Below are 18,504 nucleotides of genomic sequence, written 5' to 3'. Positions count from 1 at the left end.
ACTTTGGCAATTTAAGAATGCATTTAAAATTTTCTAGGCTAACCACTAAAAGAACAGAAATGGGCATATAGTGTCCAAACTAGTAGTGGGGAGCAAATATGAAAAATAATTATTTCCAACTAAAGCAAGAAACAGAAAAGTTTGGACAAACAGTTCAAAATAAGAGCTAGAATTTATAAATCTCATATCGTTAACTAGAATAAACATATTTAAATGGATTAACTTTAAGAAAAACTTAGGATTAAAAAAAATTCTAGCTCTATGTTATTTATATTAAACATCTCAAACATATGTACATGGAAAGGCTCCGAGAAAAATGGTGAGAAAAGACACCTGAAAATACGAATCAAGTAGAGGCTGTTCTATTTATCTTACAACAAATTTACCTTGAAGCAAAAAGCACTGATAGAGATAGAAGTGTTACTGATCAAAAATGTAACTCATCAGAAACATAAAAATTGCAAACTTTTTATATGCCCCTAATCACAGAGCTTCAGGATACTGGGTGCGATACACCCCCTTATGGCCCACGGAGACCTACACGTCACTCTATTCCTATTACTATACATTATTACCATAGTCTGTGACCATTTTTTTCTGTAAAGGGCCAGACTGGTCCTGTTTTAAGTTTTGAAGGCCACGCAGGTTTTGTTGCTACTACTCAACTCTGCCATGGTAGCACACAAGCAGCCACTGACATTGTGCAAAAGAATGAGTGTGGTCATGCGCCAAGAAAACTTAATCATAGACAATGACGCCTGAATGTCCTCTAGCTGTCATGTGGTCATATTGTTCTTCTTTTAAAAGTTTTGATCATTTAAAATTGTAGAAAAGTATTCTTAGTTCATAGACCTTAGGAAAAACAGGCAGTAGGCAGGTGTGGACTGCAGGCTGCAGTGTGTCAGCCCGGCCTAGGCTTCTGGGCTTCTCAGGGCTGGTTCCCCCACACTGCAGTGACTCCCTATGCACCGGATGGCGGGAGACTTCATGTGTATCTGAGGGAGCTACACCCACATGCTCAGACTAGTATACTAAATAGGGTTGTTGTTCCTGAGAAAGACACAACAATTCAGATCAAAAGGAGTGAAATTTGGAACTCTAAAGCCATAAAGAGCTGGCTAAATATTCCTGTCCAGGAATCAATCAACCTACGAACATAGTAACTCTCCTAAGTAGTTCATTACTCATAATCCATGGTTATTCTCCTTTGTCTATAACATATACTTAACAGTACTACATAACTTTTTCTCCCTATTTTGTGGATTTTTTAATTCCTTAAAAATAGAGCCCATACTCCTTCTATGAGCAGCAGCTGTGTCTTAACTTCTCTGCACAGGCCCACAGCCCTCTGAATTTGGAAAGATGCTGAATGCCTTGTGCTAAACATGTGGAACGCTGTTTGATTAAGGGCTTTGATTCAGCAGTGCTATATCCTTGGGCTTTCCTTTGAATGGAAAGGTGATAGCCAGGAATTCCCAGTCACTGGTAACTGTTGACTGTGTCTGTGCTGGGATGTACCAGGTGATGCAGAGACCAGGCCAATTAAGGAGCTGGGATTTAAACAAGAAACACCAAAACCACTTACATTGCCAAACAAAAGGTTTTATAACCATAATGGCCTGAAATACAAAATACCAGGGAAACGGCAACCCTGGCATGATTTGTGGCTGAAGCTAAAGGCAGCCAGAAGGTTTCAGAGAGGAAGTTACACCTGCAGCCTCCCTGGGTAAGGGCTCCGACTCTACCGGCTTCTGCACAGGAGGACAGGCAGACCCATCCAGAGGCGTGAACTGATCTGCACCATTTCCCAGAGCCGTGGTGGGTACACCCATCGCCTCACTCCGCTGCTCTGCAAGGGCCCAGCTCCTCCTCTGAGCAAGGGCCATGGATAACACAGGTGGGTCAGAGCACAGTTTGCAACCTGGTGGGGCCCAGATGGATAAGAGGCCACAGCTGGACTTGATGCAGCTGAGACAGTTTTTAAATGTTTTAAATTTAGGTGCCATTATCTTAAACATGAAAATATTGGATAAAAATCTAGATTTGTGGTTTCTTTTACATAATCCAAGCCCTTAGCAAAACAGAGACCTTGTTACCACATGGCAACAGCTGGCTGTGGCTGAGTAGCTGTCCCTTCAGATGACGCCTGGGGGGGTGGGGTCGGTGGGTCAGGGTGTGGCACAGTCTCTCCAGGTTCCCAAGGCCCTCTCTCAACGGGCTGGGCTCACAGCATGGACTGCCCCGGCTGTGTGGACTATGAGTGTGTCCCCAGATGAGGGGCTAACTGGGGACCACAGCACCACTCACGGATCATCTACGACCCTGTGCTTCAAAAGCTTTGTGAGCCAACCCTGGTATTGGAGCTTCAACTTCAGACTTCAGTGTTCATTCTTATTTTACTGAGTTGGGGTGCAAGGAAAGGAGAAGGCAGATAGTGAGGGACGACAATTCTGGACGGAATCCAGGTATGAAATGCCCGCCACATACCTGGAGACCCGAAGTACCTGAGGGTCACCTCTTGCGTCTTCACCTCTCCGGCCACGTTCTTTGCCATGCACTGGTAGATACCCTGGTCCGTCTCCTGTGTGTTCTGGATCATCAGGGTCCCGTCGTCCAGCAAGTTTAGGCGGGAATCTGTCTTCATGCTCAGCTCATTACTACAAAGACAGAAATTTGGTCTGGTCAAGTGTTGAAAGCACAAAGACGTACCTCACCCATCCCCAGCACAGGGGTTTCCAGCCTTGCAGCAAGCACATCAGAACTCGTGCGAAGAACAGTTCACCTTCCAGGGTCTCCTCCTTCCTGGCAGCCCCTGACCTAACAGGCAATTCTGAAAAGGGGACCGTGTATTTGCACATCTCATTCACTCAGGTACTTACCCTTAGGATTCACGTGTTCAATCTATCTACATGTTTTAAAGTGTTCCTAATTCCAAAGGAGAAAGCAATGAACAAAATGGAAAAAATTCCAAGGAAACATTTTCTTTTGTTTCTGGTGAATTAACTAAAAAGGGTGGAAACATTTTTACATTACTAAAAGCCAGAGATGTATCTTTGTGTATTTTATTTTTTTATTTTAGAGACAGAGTCTCACTCTGCAGCCCAGGCTGGAGTACAGCGGTATAACCATTGCTCACTGAATGTCAGCCTCCTGGGCTCAAGCGCTCCTCCTGCCTCCAGCTCCGAAAGCGCTGGGATTGCAGGTGTGCGCCAGATGTCTCTATCTGTATTTTAACAAACAGTGCCTGCAAGCTGCTGACTGGCCTCCCTCTGGGATCTGGTAGGAACCTGTGGCGCTGCACCACAAAGAGGCCAGGACACGGGTGACCCCACCTTCGCATGGCTCGGCCAGTCCTCGGGCAGCAAGGACCTCCCCTGGGCATCACACACACTTCGGGCAGCCAAGAAAAGCTGCAACACCTTTACTCCAACGCTCAGTCTTGCTGCCTCTCATCCTCACCCCACCTGTAACTTCGCTTTAGTTCCCTTTATGCAGAAGCAGGTGAAGAGGAGAGAGGTGACATTGGATGCCACTGAGATCCCAGTCTACGGCAAGTGTGAGGACAGAGTAAGAACAGCCAGGCACGGAGCCCTCTGAGAATGCAGATGGGCCTACAGAGAACTCCTACTTCCAGATCACTAAGACAGACAAGGCATCTGTGAAACAGAAACCCACTTCCTCAGTGCACGAGATTCACCATCTTCCATGCGAGTTTCCTAAGGAACCTGTGCAGCCTGGACCAAGCTGGGTCGCTCATGCAGGAGGAGCAGCACCAGCACTGTGCAAAAGCACTTCCCCGCGACCGCCCTCAGAAACCTGCCAGCGCGCAGCCAAACCGTCGGGAACACTCGAAAGACCAACGCCCACCTTCTCCCAAATCTTCCTCATGCTCTCCTCTGGCTGGCACCAAGCCCCTGTCTTGCAATCTGTCCTTACTCACAGGGCTTGCTGGATGGAAGCAACGTCAGCTTAGGCCCCATAAACAAGACTCTCTGATGTGGCCCAATCCCCCTCCCAGAAACACAGCGAGCCAGCAGGTGAGGCTGGCCTGCAGGTGACTTTGGATGTTAGGTAAGGCCAGCCGGCAGGTGAGACTCCAGCTGGTGGAGGGCAGAGCCCAGCACAGGTCACCAGGCCTCAGGGCTTTGGCTGTAGCTCTGCCATATTTAGCTGTGAGATTTCAACTGTGGGCATCAATTTTTTCGTATATAAAATGTAGGTGTGATGGACTGGGGCCAAATTTATGCTTCCCTGACTTTTAAATGCACACAACATAATACTGCAGAATTCCTCCAGTGTTCTCTGAATTTTAAATCTCATCAACTTGGGAGCCATCCAAGACAAAAGCTGTGAAGAGAGTGACGGCACCTTACAAGCTCCTTGTCCGGCACTGCAGCCAAGGTCAACATGACCTTTCAGTCATGAGGATAACAAAATCTAGAGCTGGAACAAGCCTCCCATGTCCTCTTTGGCATGAACACATCTTCCCATTCTGTTTCTGACAACTGGGGACGGCCAGCTCCCTGCTCCTGTCCATCTCTTCTATAAACACCACCTTGCCTGAGAGCCAAGCCCAGCCCTGTTTGCCTCTGGAGTCTGGAACAATGACTCAGTTTGTGCCTCATCTATCTGCCCGAGTATCACAGGGCTCACATCTCAGATGCATCCCTCTTGCTCCCTCCTGACTAAACATGGCCAGAGAGGAGCAGCGCAGGAGCGCTGGGGCTGGGCCGGCAGGAGGAGCTCCTTCAGAAGCTGTCCTCACGCAGGCAGATGGGAGAAGCCAGGACACGGTGGCTTTACTTCAGGATTTTCTTTTAAGGATTCCTTTCAAAAGGTCACTTTGAAAGTGCTCCACTCCACCTCAGGACCCTCAATGATTTGGCCCCAGGTGCCTTCCAGCAATCTGACCTCATTCCCACCTAGGCCTCTCTGCCCCTGCACCATGGGTCCTGCCCCACCCACCCCCCTTGCACGCCTTTCACCTCCTCCCATCTCTCCCCCTAGACTCCATCACTCCTTAACCAACACAGCCCCAGCTCACAAACCCCAGCGGGGCAGGGGTGCTCCCCACACCTGGGCTCACAGGTGGGGCTCGCTGCTAGGACGCATGTGATGGTCAGCGGTAGGACTTCCCTCTGTCACCCTGACAGCCCGCAGCCGGGGCCATCTTAGCCTTAACAGGCCCACACCACGTTTGTGGACACAAGGGGAGACTTTCTTTGTTTGGGAGACAAGTTAGATCCACACGGGAGCTGAGCGAACCTGTGTCAGCAGCTGCATGGCGCTTCAGGCTCCTGAGGACGCTGTCCCAGCAGAGGTCAGGGCCCCTCCCGCACCCACTCAGGTTGGTCACAATGCCCCAGGTCAAGGCTGCCAACAACAGTGACCAGAGCATACAGGCTGCTGCCAGAGGTCAGCGGGCAGGGAGAGAACGACCAGCACGCTCTCCCTCCCTCCGACCGGGCAGGGCCGCAGTGACGCGTTGCCCAGCCAGGGCACCCCTGTGCTGCCCAGGAGAGAGTAGGGAAGGGGCCCCAGCCTGGCAGAAACGTCGTCACACCCCCTGCCATGTAAGACCGGAAAAGGAGCAGAAATAGTTTCTCCTTTGTACTTTTCCCTACATGGAGGAGGAAGAGTGGGCGTGGGCCTTGGTGAGGAGTGAGGTGTGGTTTGGGCGTCTGGGTGTAACTCCGAGAGATGCGCCGGGAACATCTCTGTTTGGCCCCAACTCACTTGTTTCGCAGCCAGATGATCTCAGGCTTGGGGTTGCCTTCCGCTCTGCAGGTGAAGTACACGGTGTTCCCCGAGGTCACGTCTGCGTCCTGGGGCTCGGAGGTGATCCGGGGCCTTTCTGTGCCCAACCAGAAAATGGAAACCTTTTTAGTCTAAACCATGACATGAAAATAAATGACAACCCACGTTGAGTTCTCTGTGTCCAAGAGGAAACCACAGATGCCCAAAGGCGTAATTCAGCCATAAACATCCCCCACAAAAGTGCCAGACTGGCTTCTCTACAGCCCCGTCTACGGTGCGGATCTACACAATGTCTACGCCTCAGGGTGCCACGTTCTGAGAACCCGAGAGACAGGATGGCTCAGAGCTGGGCAGACGAGCCCCAAATGACAGCCTTCGGCGTCCCCTCAAGGCCCTTCGGGAAAGCCAAACACCTGTGCAGAGTGGATACGCCACGGGTCACTATTTTCAGTGAATAAAAGACAAAAAATAGTACTCTGTAGCTAAAGCATCCCTGAAAGAATAAGTCTCTAAAAGCACAGGCAGGTGGCAGACACCACAGCTGGAGCAACTCTCAGCCTCCCTCCTCCACAGCTGCCCCACCCTTCACCCTCCACCCTGGGCAAGGGGAGGCCTCTCCCGCCTCCTGCGTGCCCGTGACTCCACATGGCTTCCAGGGGCCACCCGAGGGCTGACGGCTCCCAGGCCTTCCTCAAGGGCTGACGGCTCCCAGGCTCCCATCCCTGGCGGCCACTCTGGAGCTCCAGACCTGCACAGGGAGCAGCCTTCTCTAAGGCTCCCTTCAGCAGCCATGAGACAACCACGCCGAGGGCAGGCCTAGGCTTCCATCTCTGCCTCATCACCTCAGTGTGCGAATCTGTCTCCACGTACCTTCTGTGAGCACCACAAGAAGAAAAACACAACCACACACAGGTGTGTACAAGTGAGTGCCTGCAGTGGGGCAGACACAAGGGCGGGTAGGAGTGTGTGTGTGTGCAGTGGAGCTGACTCTGCTCAGCGCTGCCAACCAAAACAAAGGCCTCGACCCAACTTGGGGCTATCAGCAAGGGCTCCTCCAGGATTGCCTCCTTCCGTCTCCCCAGCATTGCACAGCCCAGGTCAGGAGGCTGGGGCGGCTCTGCCCAGCCCTCCCTGTGCTCCCACGTCACTCTGGGAACCGTGCCTCCTCTTGTCTCTCCTCTGCGGCACTGGAGCCCTTGGCTTCATGGAGGTTCTCACCGCTCGGGCCTTAGCCCAGCCTCCCTGCTTCCCTCACACACTCTCCGATTCCCTCTCCTGAGGGCTCCCAGAAAGCTCCTTCCAGAATACAAACATCATCCCAGCATTCCGTAAACCCTCCCATGACTCCCCGTCACCACCAAATCAAAATAAGCTTTCGCTGCTTTCTTCATGATTTAGGCTGCACAACCCTGCAGACATCCTAAAACCCACCTAATTGTACACCTGAACGGGGTGAATTGTCTGGCACGGGAACAATGCCTCCATAAAGCTATTATGAAAAACAAGAATAATCACTGACAGCCAAATTGGAGTAAGGAGTAAAATTATGACAAGGTCTCCAAGGGCACAACCTCAGCACTGGGATTACGGAGAGGCCGTGAGTCGGTTTCTTGGAAAGCCATCTGGAATGAACACCCATAGGAGCATTAGCGGCAACGACAGGGCCTCGGCTGATACACAGGTGCTCGCACAGCTCAGCAGAGCTGCCAAGTTGGGCAACACAGGTCCCTGGGCCCCCCTGAGCACTGAGGGCCCTCCCTTCAGGGACGCAGGTGGGTCAGCTCCTTCCACTGAGGGCCGTTTCTGGGAGCTGTTGACAGCCAGTGCCCTGCAGAGCTGAGGGCGGAGTCTAGGTCTGGGGTGGGGAAGCAGTGCAGGCAGGCGGCTGCACAGGGGTCTGGGCCTCTCTTGCTCCCCAGGCTAGAAACCTGAGTGGTGCAGTATCCCCAGCCACAAGGCCCGCGCTCACTTCTCACTGCCCCTGCCGTAGCTCCAGCAAGAACTGAGCTAGAAGAAACTTACAAAAAAAAACTATGTATTTTTGTCATATTACAAAACCATCACCCAGGGAGATCCTTTCACCTTACCAAAATCAACAGCCGTGTGTGTGCGTGCGTGTGTGTGTGTATGTGTGTGTCTATAAATGGTGTGTTTGTGGATGGTGTGTGCATGTGTGTGTGGTGAGTGTGTGGTGTGTGCGTGTGTGTATGTGCATGTGCGTGGTTTGTGTCTGCATGTGTGTGTCTATAAATGGCGTGCGTAGATGGTATGTGCATGTGTGTGGTGTGTGTGTGGATTGTATGTGCGTGTGTGTGTGGATGGTTTGTGTCTGTGTGTTTATAAATGGTGTGTGTGTGTGTGGATGGTGTGTGCCTGTGTGTCTATAAATGGTGTGTGTGTGTGTGTGTAAATGGTGTGTGTGTGTGTGTCTGTGGATGGTGTGTGCGTGTTGGGCCACTCACCACAGTTCAGTTCTTCCGGGGTGATGGTTGCCACTGAGCGTCCCTGGATGCGTCTGGGATATTCGCAGGTGGCTGCTGCCTGCGCGTTCCCCGACTCCGCATAGGTTTTCAGCAAATCTGCCAACCATAGGATTTCACAGTCGCAGTGAAGTGTGTTTGAGTCCAATCGCCTGTGGGAAGGAAGATGCAGCCGGTGAGACACGGGGTGGGTGGGCTTGTCCATCCGTCCATCAGAAAGGGCTTCCAGGTCCTGCATCAGGAAACATGTGCCAGGCCTGCCGGGCTTGCAACATGGGGATGGGACACGTCTCATGATGGAATCTGAGCCCCAGTGCCTGACTCAGGGAGTGATGTCGAGACACACACATCACCAGGAAGAGCCCGAGGGTGCACAGTGCCCCTCAAGGCACCAACCGGAGAGGCGTGAGTAGCATAGGGCTGGTGCACACCCAGACGTCGGGTGTCGAGTTCAAGGCGAAGGAGTGTGCCAGCGGCACAGGTCAGGGAAGTTTGTGAAGGAGACTGGGTGGGAGCCACTCACAGAAATCAGTAACATGAAAACCACATCCACAAACCACCACCGTCACTCAGTGCCCATCATCACGGGCAGGACAGTTCTATATCACCTCACTCTGGCATGAGCCTTCCCAGGGAGTGTAGGAGGGGAGGGCTGCATCTCCTGGCTGGGGTTCACACCTAAGTTTCCTGAGGTCCAAGCTGACCTGGAAAGTTTCTAGTGAGTAGCACATCCTGTCCCAACAAGGGGAACACGGGCAGGATGTGCCTGTACCCTGGGAAAAGTGTTGTCTCCACACACGGGGAAGAGGTTGTCTGGGGGACAGAGGAGTTCCAGGTAGCAAACACAGGCTACAGGGCAAGGGCTGGAAGAGGCTGGCAGCTGGATGTGAGACAGCCAGGTGGGAAGGGGTTCCCAGGCCCCTCCAGCCGGCCTGCGCACTGGGAGGGATGCACACTGGGGTGGAGCCCACAGAGGTTTGTGCCATTTGTGGCGGGGAGGAGCCTGGCCCTCCTCTTCCTGGGTGGAATTCAATCTGTGAGGCAGGAAGCCCACTGTCAGGAAACACATTATCTTGCTTTGCTAAGGGTCTCTGTTTCCCCTTTTTTTTTCCTTTTTGCCCAATAAATCCCATTTTTCTCACTCTTCAAATAGTCTGCGAGCCTAAATTTTTGTGGCCATGTAACAAGGACCCCATCTTTTGCTGAATTAGGGAAAAGTCCTGCAACAGACGTGCTCACTATTAACCCTCAATGAGGTGGCCCCAGGGCACCCCCGAGATGGGGATGGGATCCCAAGAGGTGCTCACCAGGGCGGCAGCGTGAGGGCATCACTAGGGGCCGATGCTGGCTCCAGGAGGGGAACGGGAGGCTGCACCTCCCATCCAAGGTTCTCCCAGACATGAGCCCAGAGGGGATAGGAACACAGAACTGGCCTCACGACCAGAATCACCCTTTCCCCCGTGAGCAGGTGCACAGCTCTCAGCTGAGGAGGCTGTGAGGGGGACAGTGTCAGCCGCGTGCCCAGGGCACCCAACCTGTGCCCCCAGCTGAAGGTCAGTACAGGACCACAGACACATGCAAGACCTGGATGGTCACGGTTAGGTATGTGGCATCTGGCCAGTCGGTCCTGGCGGAGGGCACCCGAGGAAGCACAGGACCCCCAACCTTCATCTGCTCTGAAGCAGAGAGGGCTATTCAGGAGGTCTGGAGAGGTGGGGCAGCTGGCGCGGCCTCCTCGGCCTGGGACCCTTCAGGGACGTGAGGTTAGAGACTGCTCCGAGCAGACAGCAGCCAGGACACAGCGTGCTCTCTTGATGCAGCTCTGTAAATCTATCACAGAATCTCAATCTGGGGTTGTAGTGTTTGAGCAACTTTAGTAAAGTGAGCAAACAGGAGAGGGGGACCTTGCCAGACACCCAGACAGAGGCTGAGAACAGAGAGAAGGCAGCTGTCAGCAAAATCCAGGCTGTTACCAGTCTGCCCTAAACTTGTCTTCGCTACTTTCTAGAGCGTTTATCTGGTGATTTCTTTCTACTCTCTGTTATCTATCAAATATGGAAGTATTCATCCCATCTTCCTACCCAGGATGTAGTTTTTAGTTTGGCTTGTGATATCTTTATCCTAAAGGAAAAAAAAATCACATATAGTTCTGAAGGTCTATGTTTTACTCCACTTTATTTCACTGAAGAGATAAAACAAACAACATAAGACCACTCTGGAGTTAGGCTTGTCTCTTGGCATTTTCTGTTTCTTTCTAGGTCTAGTTGATTGCATACACTCAGTAATATCTAACCGAAAATAAAGGCTTCAAGACCATGAAGGAAAACACAAAAAGAATGTCACAACTTTCTCCACCAGTACTAAAATGCCTTAATTATAAGAAATAGCTCAGTATAAGCAAAAAGTATATTTGGAAGCCTTAAAAAATGGGTGGAGGCCGGGTGTGGTGGCTCACGCCTATAATCCCAGCAGTTTGGGAGCCCGAGGCGGGCAGATCACCTGAGGTCAGGAGTTCAAGACCAGTCTGGCCAACATGGTGAAACTCTGTCTCTACCAAAAATACAAAAATTAGCCAGGCGTGGTTGCACGTGCCTGTAATCCCAGCTACTAGGGAGGCTGAGGCACGAGAATCACTTGAACCTGGGAGGCAGAGGTTGCAGTGAGCTGAAATCCAGCCATTGCACTCCAGACTGGGCAACAAGAACAAAACTCTGTCTCAAAAAAAAGGGTGAAGATCAGCCTCCTTAGTATGCTGTAGAAAGACATAGAATACAGCACAGAGGTTCTTTCCACACTGGTTTTATTTCTACCAGTAAAATATGCACTGGAATTAAAAATTAATTTGATGAATTTAAAGGTGATTTTTTTAAATGTTGGCTGGGCATGGTGGCTCATGCCTGTAATCCCAGCATTTTGGGAGGCTGAGGTGGACAGATCACTTGAGCTTAGGAAATCAAGACCAACCTGGGCAACATGGCAAAACCCTATCACAAAAAAAGAAAAAAGAAAGAAAAACCAAAAAAAAACCCCACACAAAATTACAAAACTTAGCTGGGCATGGTGGCATGTGCCTATAGTCCCAGCTACTCAGCTGTTTGGGAGAAATGCTTGAGCCTGGGAGGTTGAGGCTGCAGTGAGCTGTGATCATGCCACTGCACTCCAGCCTGGGCAACAGAGCAAGACCCTATCTGAAAACAAAATTTTTTAAGTCTTAATTGCCTATCAAAGGATTAACTACTTGCCACACTGTCTGAACCACATGTTTTTCATTTTGCTCTCTAATGGATTCAATCCACCCTCCATATATTCTTTCTTCCAGAATCAGATTGTTATCAGCATTTCACAATACTTGAAAAAGAACCAGGTGAATGGATAACAGAGAGAAATAAGGCTTTGCAGCAAAGGAAACACAAAAGGTATTATACTCACAATCTCTTCATAGATTCCAAGTGATTAAATGTCCCTGGAACTAAATGTGTAATCCGGTTGTTATGCAAAAATCTGTTGAAAGAGATTTTATAACAAACCAATTTTGAAAAATATTTCTTAAAATGTGTAGAAAAGAATACAAGCAGTCAAATATATATCAGCTTTAAAAAAATCTCAGTGATTACATTTATTTAATACAAATGAATCTGAAAACAAAAGAAATGGATTTTTTTTCCTATTTTGTCAACACTCTCAATTAAAGAGAAAACTTTAAGTCCTATTTCCAAATTGTTAGACTAGAAATATGGACTTTATATTGAAACAGTTTTCAGGTGTTTGGTAGATATTGACCTTAATCTAACCAAGCCAGTGACTGAGGCTGGGCTCTGTGAATGGAAAGGCAAGGAACAACACACAACTCACAGCCTCTCGAGCTTCGGGAGATGCTGGAACGAATCTGGGTCCAAAGTTTCTATGTGATTAAAGTGCAGGTATCTAGAGATGTTAAAAAAAAAAAAAAGGATAACTTACAATTTATTTTCTTAGATCCAGATTTTTGCCCAAATTTTTTTTCCTAGTCATTTCAAATTCAGTTATCGATAGCTCACTCAACAGACTTCCTACATTGTATGAAAAATATATAAAATTATTAAATGATTCGACAAATACAACTGAACACTAGGCACAGACGTCCACCCTAGTGACTGGATAAGGGTGAGGGAGGCCTAGAGGTGTTCACTGAGGTCCTTGACACCGCATGAGAAGGGCAGTGCTGGCCTGGCCCGACTCGGCCATTTTCGCTTCCAAAATATATGGAAAAAAGCAAAAATCAAAAGGATAACTTTAATGATAGCACATACATAAATAGGTGAATACCTTCACTCAAATCTTTTAACTCGTGTATGAATTTGGCAGGGGCATCATCATATACTTTGACACAGATACAAAGATATCCTTCAAGACCACAAAGGAAACAAAAAGAATGTCACACGACTTTCTCCATCAGTCCTGAAGCATTAAATAAGAGACCATCTTTCCTCGGGTGTCGTTGATTGTACAGAATACCCAGTGTTTCTGTTTCTTTCCATTTAACATGTTTCCATACTTCCACAATTTATACCTTTTGATATAACTCATTCTTTCTAATTTTTCCTGAATACGAAATTTCTCATTTTGAAAAGTGGGTTTTTTCCTCTTAAGTCAAACACAAAGTCAGTCTTCTCCCTGGGGTTGCTCTGCTGGGAGACCCCTCCTGCCCACGCAGGTGTCCCCTGCAACCAGCACACATTTTAAATGACTACTTCTTCAGGAGGCCAAAATGAGTAAAGAAGCAGCATGCCAGCGTTCACAGGTCTTCATAATTCCACAGAAAGGAAGAAACCTCAGAACACATGCCTGAGAATCAGGTCTGTGGACATTCTGAGATTACCATCACCACCAGGGCACCAGAGCGCGGCTGCCAGGGCCTACCCCGTCCCAGGGCCAGCTCCCCGGGCAGCACCCACACAGGCCACACTGAGTCTTTGCGAACACCTGCAGCCGGAGGGCCCCCAAACGCAGACTGTCCCTGCCCCTTGCCCCGGGACAGGTCTGTGCTCAGCACTCCACGCACGAATGGGAAACGTGAGGGAAGGGAAAACTGGAGCAGGAAGACAAGGAAAACCGCCGTGGGTGAGCATGACGGGCGGGCACCTGATGCGGGGGTCCCGAGGAAGGCCGAACACGACAGAATCCTTGGAGCCTCGTCTCTGCCGGGCAGTGTGCTGACAGAGCACCTGTGGTTTTTTGGGGTCCTTGGCCTTTCGCAGCCCACGCCAGTCGGAGACCGATGTGAGACCCAGGCACCATCAACACACAGTGGCTGTGAGCTGCTCAGCGAGGTTTCAGTGCAGGCAGGCAGGGGTGGAGTCCCCCAAGCAAAGCCCAGAAGGATGAGGAGGCGCTGACCAAGGGAAGGAAAGTGGGGATTTCAAGCCCTATGGAGAGCGGTGGGTGTAAAAATCCCTCCACCCAGACTCTGCAATGCAGGTTGGCCAGGGGGACGGCTGAGCGGGTGGGACTTGGCACCTGCTGCACAGGTGCTATGGGAAATGACGGTCCAGGGTGCACAGGATCTTAGAGAGGCCGGGGCCCCGGGCAGCCTGGGGTGTCCTCCACCCCTCCCTGAACAGTTGAGAAAACAGGACCAAAGACAGGAAATGGCTCCCCAAGTACACTGAGGTCATCACTGAATTCAAACGCATGTTTCCTGACTGGCCAGGTGTGTTTTCTGACCTGTGTCCACAGCTTCCCAAGGAGCCTTTCTTTCTGGATCAGGGACACTCAGATCTCCCAGGACTGCATCTGCAGGCTCCAGGGCATTCCTGCATTCCGGTCTCCCGGTGTCACCAGGAATGCATATTTTCAGTAGCTCAGGGCTGTAGAGCCGATCCAGGGAAAGGGTGCAGTTCGCCAGGGTCCGGCACAAGCCGCCCTCCCTGGACACACAGCCCTTTGCCCAAGTCTCTCACTGAGGTCTGGTGGACTCGCTTATCCCCTCCCCAACAGCTCCCTGCCTGAGGGTGGGGGTCGGGCTGCCCTCAGGCTCACTGTACAGCATTTAATGAATGGAACCCAAGTCGCAACACCAGAGACCCCAGCTCACCTAACCCTGGGTGCTAAAGGCAGCCTGGCCAGCTCAAGAAGCCCTCCCCATCATCCAAAATTTCAGCGAACATCTACTTGGTGATTCACAGATGTCCTTCCTCATTCAGCCTCGTTTCTCCCCTGACTTGCCCTTTCCTTCCTTAAAAATAACACTAGACTCACCCAGCACAAAGCCAGATGAGGATTTTCCGATCCACTCAGGATTGAAGAACTGTCTGCTATGAAGATTTTCTCACCCCCACTGAGTGAAACGTTTGTTGGATATGAGAACTTGCTCCTTTGCAAGCTCTCCCTACATCTGGGTGTTCCCTGGATACCTCCATGTGTTTCTGCAATGAGCTGCACTGTCCTTCTCTGTAGAGACAGACCTCTTCCCAAATCTACCCGCACCCTGTCCATGCTCACTTGAATCAACACACACTTTCCGAAACATGAGCACTGTGGGTCCTCAGGATGCACAATCCCAGAGTGTTCTCTCCCCCGCACCGCTTGGCCTCAAACTCTCTGACAACATCGCTGTGTCCAGTCAGCCAGTGACCCGTGACCACAGATCAGCAGCTGTGGCAGGAAGACGTCACGCTGCATCACAGCAAACAGCTGCTTTCATCCACATTTCTAAAACCGTGACAACTTGCAACTCCTCGGGAATGGGCTCAGCTTGCCGAGTGAAAGGTGACCGGCCGAGCAAACAAACCAGGACAAAGCTTCCTTTTTACCAGGACATCGTAATGAAAAATCAACATGCTGACTTCACAGCAAAGTACGACTTCACGTTGGCCAAAGAAACTAAGAGCGTTTCATGACATGCTGCATACACTAACTAGAACTACAAGGGAAAAAAGAGTTTTCTCCAAAATAATGGCATCACAGTTGAAGAAATTCAGCTTCATGTGTTCACAGTCATAAGGAGGAACAGTGAACGAGGCAAAGAGCCCTCTCCTCCCCGGGCACCCTGGATATTTCCCCTACGAAGGACGCCTTGATTGGACTTGTGCGCCTGCCTGTCTCTCCTCTAAGTTGTGACAGGGATTCCATTGATCTTACTGTCCTTGGTGTCAGGAAAGCATGGCCCAGGGCCTGGTGCCGCTGTAGGGAAACCAGTGATGCGTCCTGAGGGGTGGGTGGAGGGCTGGCTGGGTGGAAGGTGGGGCAGAGGGCAAATGACTCGCCCATCCCTATTTTTCCGTCATCATGCACGTACTCCCCGCACCTCAGGTAGCACAGTCATGCATCATGCAAACAGCTAGCTCAGTCCACTGGTGCCTACAAGAGGAAAAGAGCCAGGTGGCACCCAAGAACTAAAGCACGAAGAGAAGGGGCACTTACAGTTGCTCTAGAGAGGCAAGTCCCTTAAATGCTTGCCTGTCAATTGACTGGATCTCATTCTTGTACAGATAGCTGAAACAAGAAACATTGGGGAGCATTAGCACACAGACAGGAGGTCAAACTTCAGACGGAAAAGAAGAATTAAATTGACACGTGGAGACAGTTTCACAATTAATGACTATTAGAATGCAAACAAACCATCTGCACGGTGAGTACAGTGCCTCTCCCAAGGGCTTCCCTTCCCTCAGATCTCAAGGGAGCTAAAAGCAACCGGTGCCAACTGAAGGTGATCAAACCCCTGCGACGGGTTTTTCAGGCAACTCAGAGACCTTAGACTATGGCTAATGAATTGCTGACAATACATTTGCTTCAAAGCCTGGAGAAGATAAAAACCATTTTCCACAGGCATGTATAATGCATTGGTTGTAAGATTCTATAACTGATACTGATACATCTCTAAAATACCTAGAAATAATCTGGGGAGTGGAAAACATGAAGACCGAATGCATCTTGAATAACTCATCCCTAGAATTGCATTCTTAGGAAACAGAAGCAACAGAGGCATATTGGAAGAGCCACACAATTGGCCTGGCTCTTTTCTTTGTATAAATGGTGGAAAATCTCAATAGAAGAATCCTATTTCCTAACATGTGAACTTGGAATGCCAGTGTCCATAAATGAAGCTCTGCTGGAACGCCCACACTCGCTCACTCCGCACCGTCTGGGGCTGTGCTGGCACTGTGTGGCAGAGCTGAGTGGTCCCAGTAAAGACTGCGCAGCTCACAGAGGCCTGGTCCTGCACAGAAAACACTTGCCAAGCCCGACCTAACAGATGGAGGATGAAAATTTCCACACCAAGGTATCACAATTCCAAAAAGAGCCCCAAAACCATGTGCATTGTGCCTACCCATCTCAGACATGACTCGCCTTCAGCCAGCTTGCCTCACAACACAGCTCTAGGCCAGCAGCTTGGGGGACCCCAAGAAGGCTGTGAATCTGTGTCTGTGCCCAGACATGGGGAGACCTGCCACTACCCTTTCTTAGAATCCCTGGGCTCCATCTCTGACATAGGCAGATGGGCAAGGCAAAATCCACGCTTTTCCTACTTTTCAAATTCAGGCAGACACGTTTCTTCAAAATTGATTACTTATGCCTGGGTTTCACCTACTCGCTCCACTAAATAAACATTTTTTGTCTTAATGCTTATAATATTATATAATTCATATCCAGAAGGGCCGAGTGTTTGATTGTAAGTAATTAATAATGTCTGGTGCAGGATCCAGTTTAATAGGACCAGCCCTGCTAGCCTTACTTCTTACAACCCATCTAAGTGGCTCTCACATCCTCCCTCCATGCAAATTTGCAGAGCTGACCTCATAAAGAGTTACAAGCCTTAACACGAACCACCCAGAACTCCCCAGCGACCGAGAGCCCAGTGCCCGCAGCAGAGGCCTGGCAAGGCCGTTACTTCTCTAGGCCACATGTGTGGGAATCCTTGAACTTCCACGTAATGCCTGGGCCTCAGTTTCCTCTTCTCTAAAATGGACAGAAGTCATTGAAATTAATGTGTGTGTGTGTGTGTACATATATATATATATATATATATATATATATATATATATATATATAAAGCTCTTACAATATGGCCCCTGCACACATTAACTATTGTTCACATGGGAGTTGTTACTACACTTCTGCAGAAGGCAAGTTTAAATGTAATTTTCTGTGCCCATTTCTTTAAAAAGAAAAATAAAAACAAAGCATCAATGAGAACATTGCTTTAGACGCATTTTAAAAAATGAAAGGGAATCTTTTTAAAGAATACACAGGACAACTGAATCAAACTAACATGTATGAATGTGTGTTTATAAAGACCTTGGAATGTAATTTGTTTTCATAAGAATAGGTGAGTATCGGCTGGCCGCAGTGGCTCATGCCTGTAATCTCAGCATTTTGGGAGGCCAAGGTGGGTGGATTACTTGAGGTCAGGAGTTCGAGATCAGCCTGACCAAAATGGTGAAACCCCGTCTCTATTAAAAATACAAAAAATTAGCCAGGCATGGTGGCGCACGCCTGTAATCCCAGCTATTCAGGAGGCTGAGGCAGGAGAATCCTTTGAACCTGGGAGGTGGATGTTGCAGTGAGCCGAGATCACACCACCGCACTCTAGCCTGGGCAACAAGAGGGAAACTCGGTCTCAAAAAAAAAAAAAGGTGAGTATTGATCATAAATTGTGATTTTCTGCTTCATCATAGAGTTGACCCTTGAATGAGTCCTAACTGTCTCAAGAAATAATTTCATTAAGCAATGTGAATTAAAGGGAAGGCTTATGCCTTGCTAGAAGTAATTGGAGTTCCAAGAAATAAGAGCTGCTCAACCTCTACAAGTATACTTTGGTACTGACTCAATATAGAAGGCTGAAATAATCAATAAATTTCAGGAGAGTTCTTAAGCATTTAGGTTGTACACAGTTTAAATCACAGCATTTAAGTCTCACACAGTTTCCTGAATCAGCACTTATCAAATGTACTCCACTAACGAGAGCTGAGAGGCGGAGGCTGCAGCTGCTGTGTGAAGGGGTCCCCGGGCCTCTCTGGACGGCTTCCCTCCTCTGCCCTGGTCTTTAGTCCATTTCTGAGTCATGACCCACGGCCCCTTCACCACCAGCCTGTGCTTCCTCCACCCCAGTGATCTGTGTCCTCCACCGCCAGGGACACCGCAGTTTGTTATCAAGGGAGAGAGGGAAGAGTTTGGAGTGTGGGCGCTCAGAGCCAGCTGTGCAGCAGATGAGGTTGGATGAGGGTTATTGAAAAGAGATCAGTGAAAACAGAGCATCCCCAACAACTCCACTTTGAACACGTTTGCT

The 18,504-nt window shown here is 49.5% G+C and overlaps 1 protein-coding gene across 3 annotated transcripts in view; it reads right to left on the bottom strand.

The window, feature by feature from the left end:
• Positions 1–18,504, bottom strand: part of PXDN (peroxidasin) — a 110,485-nt gene that overhangs the window by 39,157 nt on the left and 52,824 nt on the right. For 2 of the 3 annotated variants that reach the window (XM_063713804.1, XM_024242165.3), the window contains exons 4-9: positions 15,639–15,710; positions 12,090–12,161; positions 11,667–11,738; positions 8,220–8,389; positions 5,737–5,854; positions 2,488–2,657 (exon numbers count right to left, since the gene is read on the bottom strand). In XM_063713804.1, coding sequence (XP_063569874.1) covers positions 2,488–2,657; positions 5,737–5,854; positions 8,220–8,389; positions 11,667–11,677 — 469 coding nt within the window. In that variant the 5' untranslated portion in view covers positions 11,678–11,738; positions 12,090–12,161; positions 15,639–15,710. The remainder of the gene's footprint in view (positions 1–2,487; positions 2,658–5,736; positions 5,855–8,219; positions 8,390–11,666; positions 11,739–12,089; positions 12,162–15,638; positions 15,711–18,504) is intronic. The other variant, XM_024242164.3, reaches the window with a different exon arrangement.

This window comes from Pongo abelii, chromosome 12, assembly GCF_028885655.2.
Source record: "Pongo abelii isolate AG06213 chromosome 12, NHGRI_mPonAbe1-v2.0_pri, whole genome shotgun sequence".
NCBI classification, from domain to species: Eukaryota; Metazoa; Chordata; class Mammalia; order Primates; family Hominidae; genus Pongo; species Pongo abelii.
This window is presented reverse-complemented; position numbering and strand designations above follow the sequence as displayed.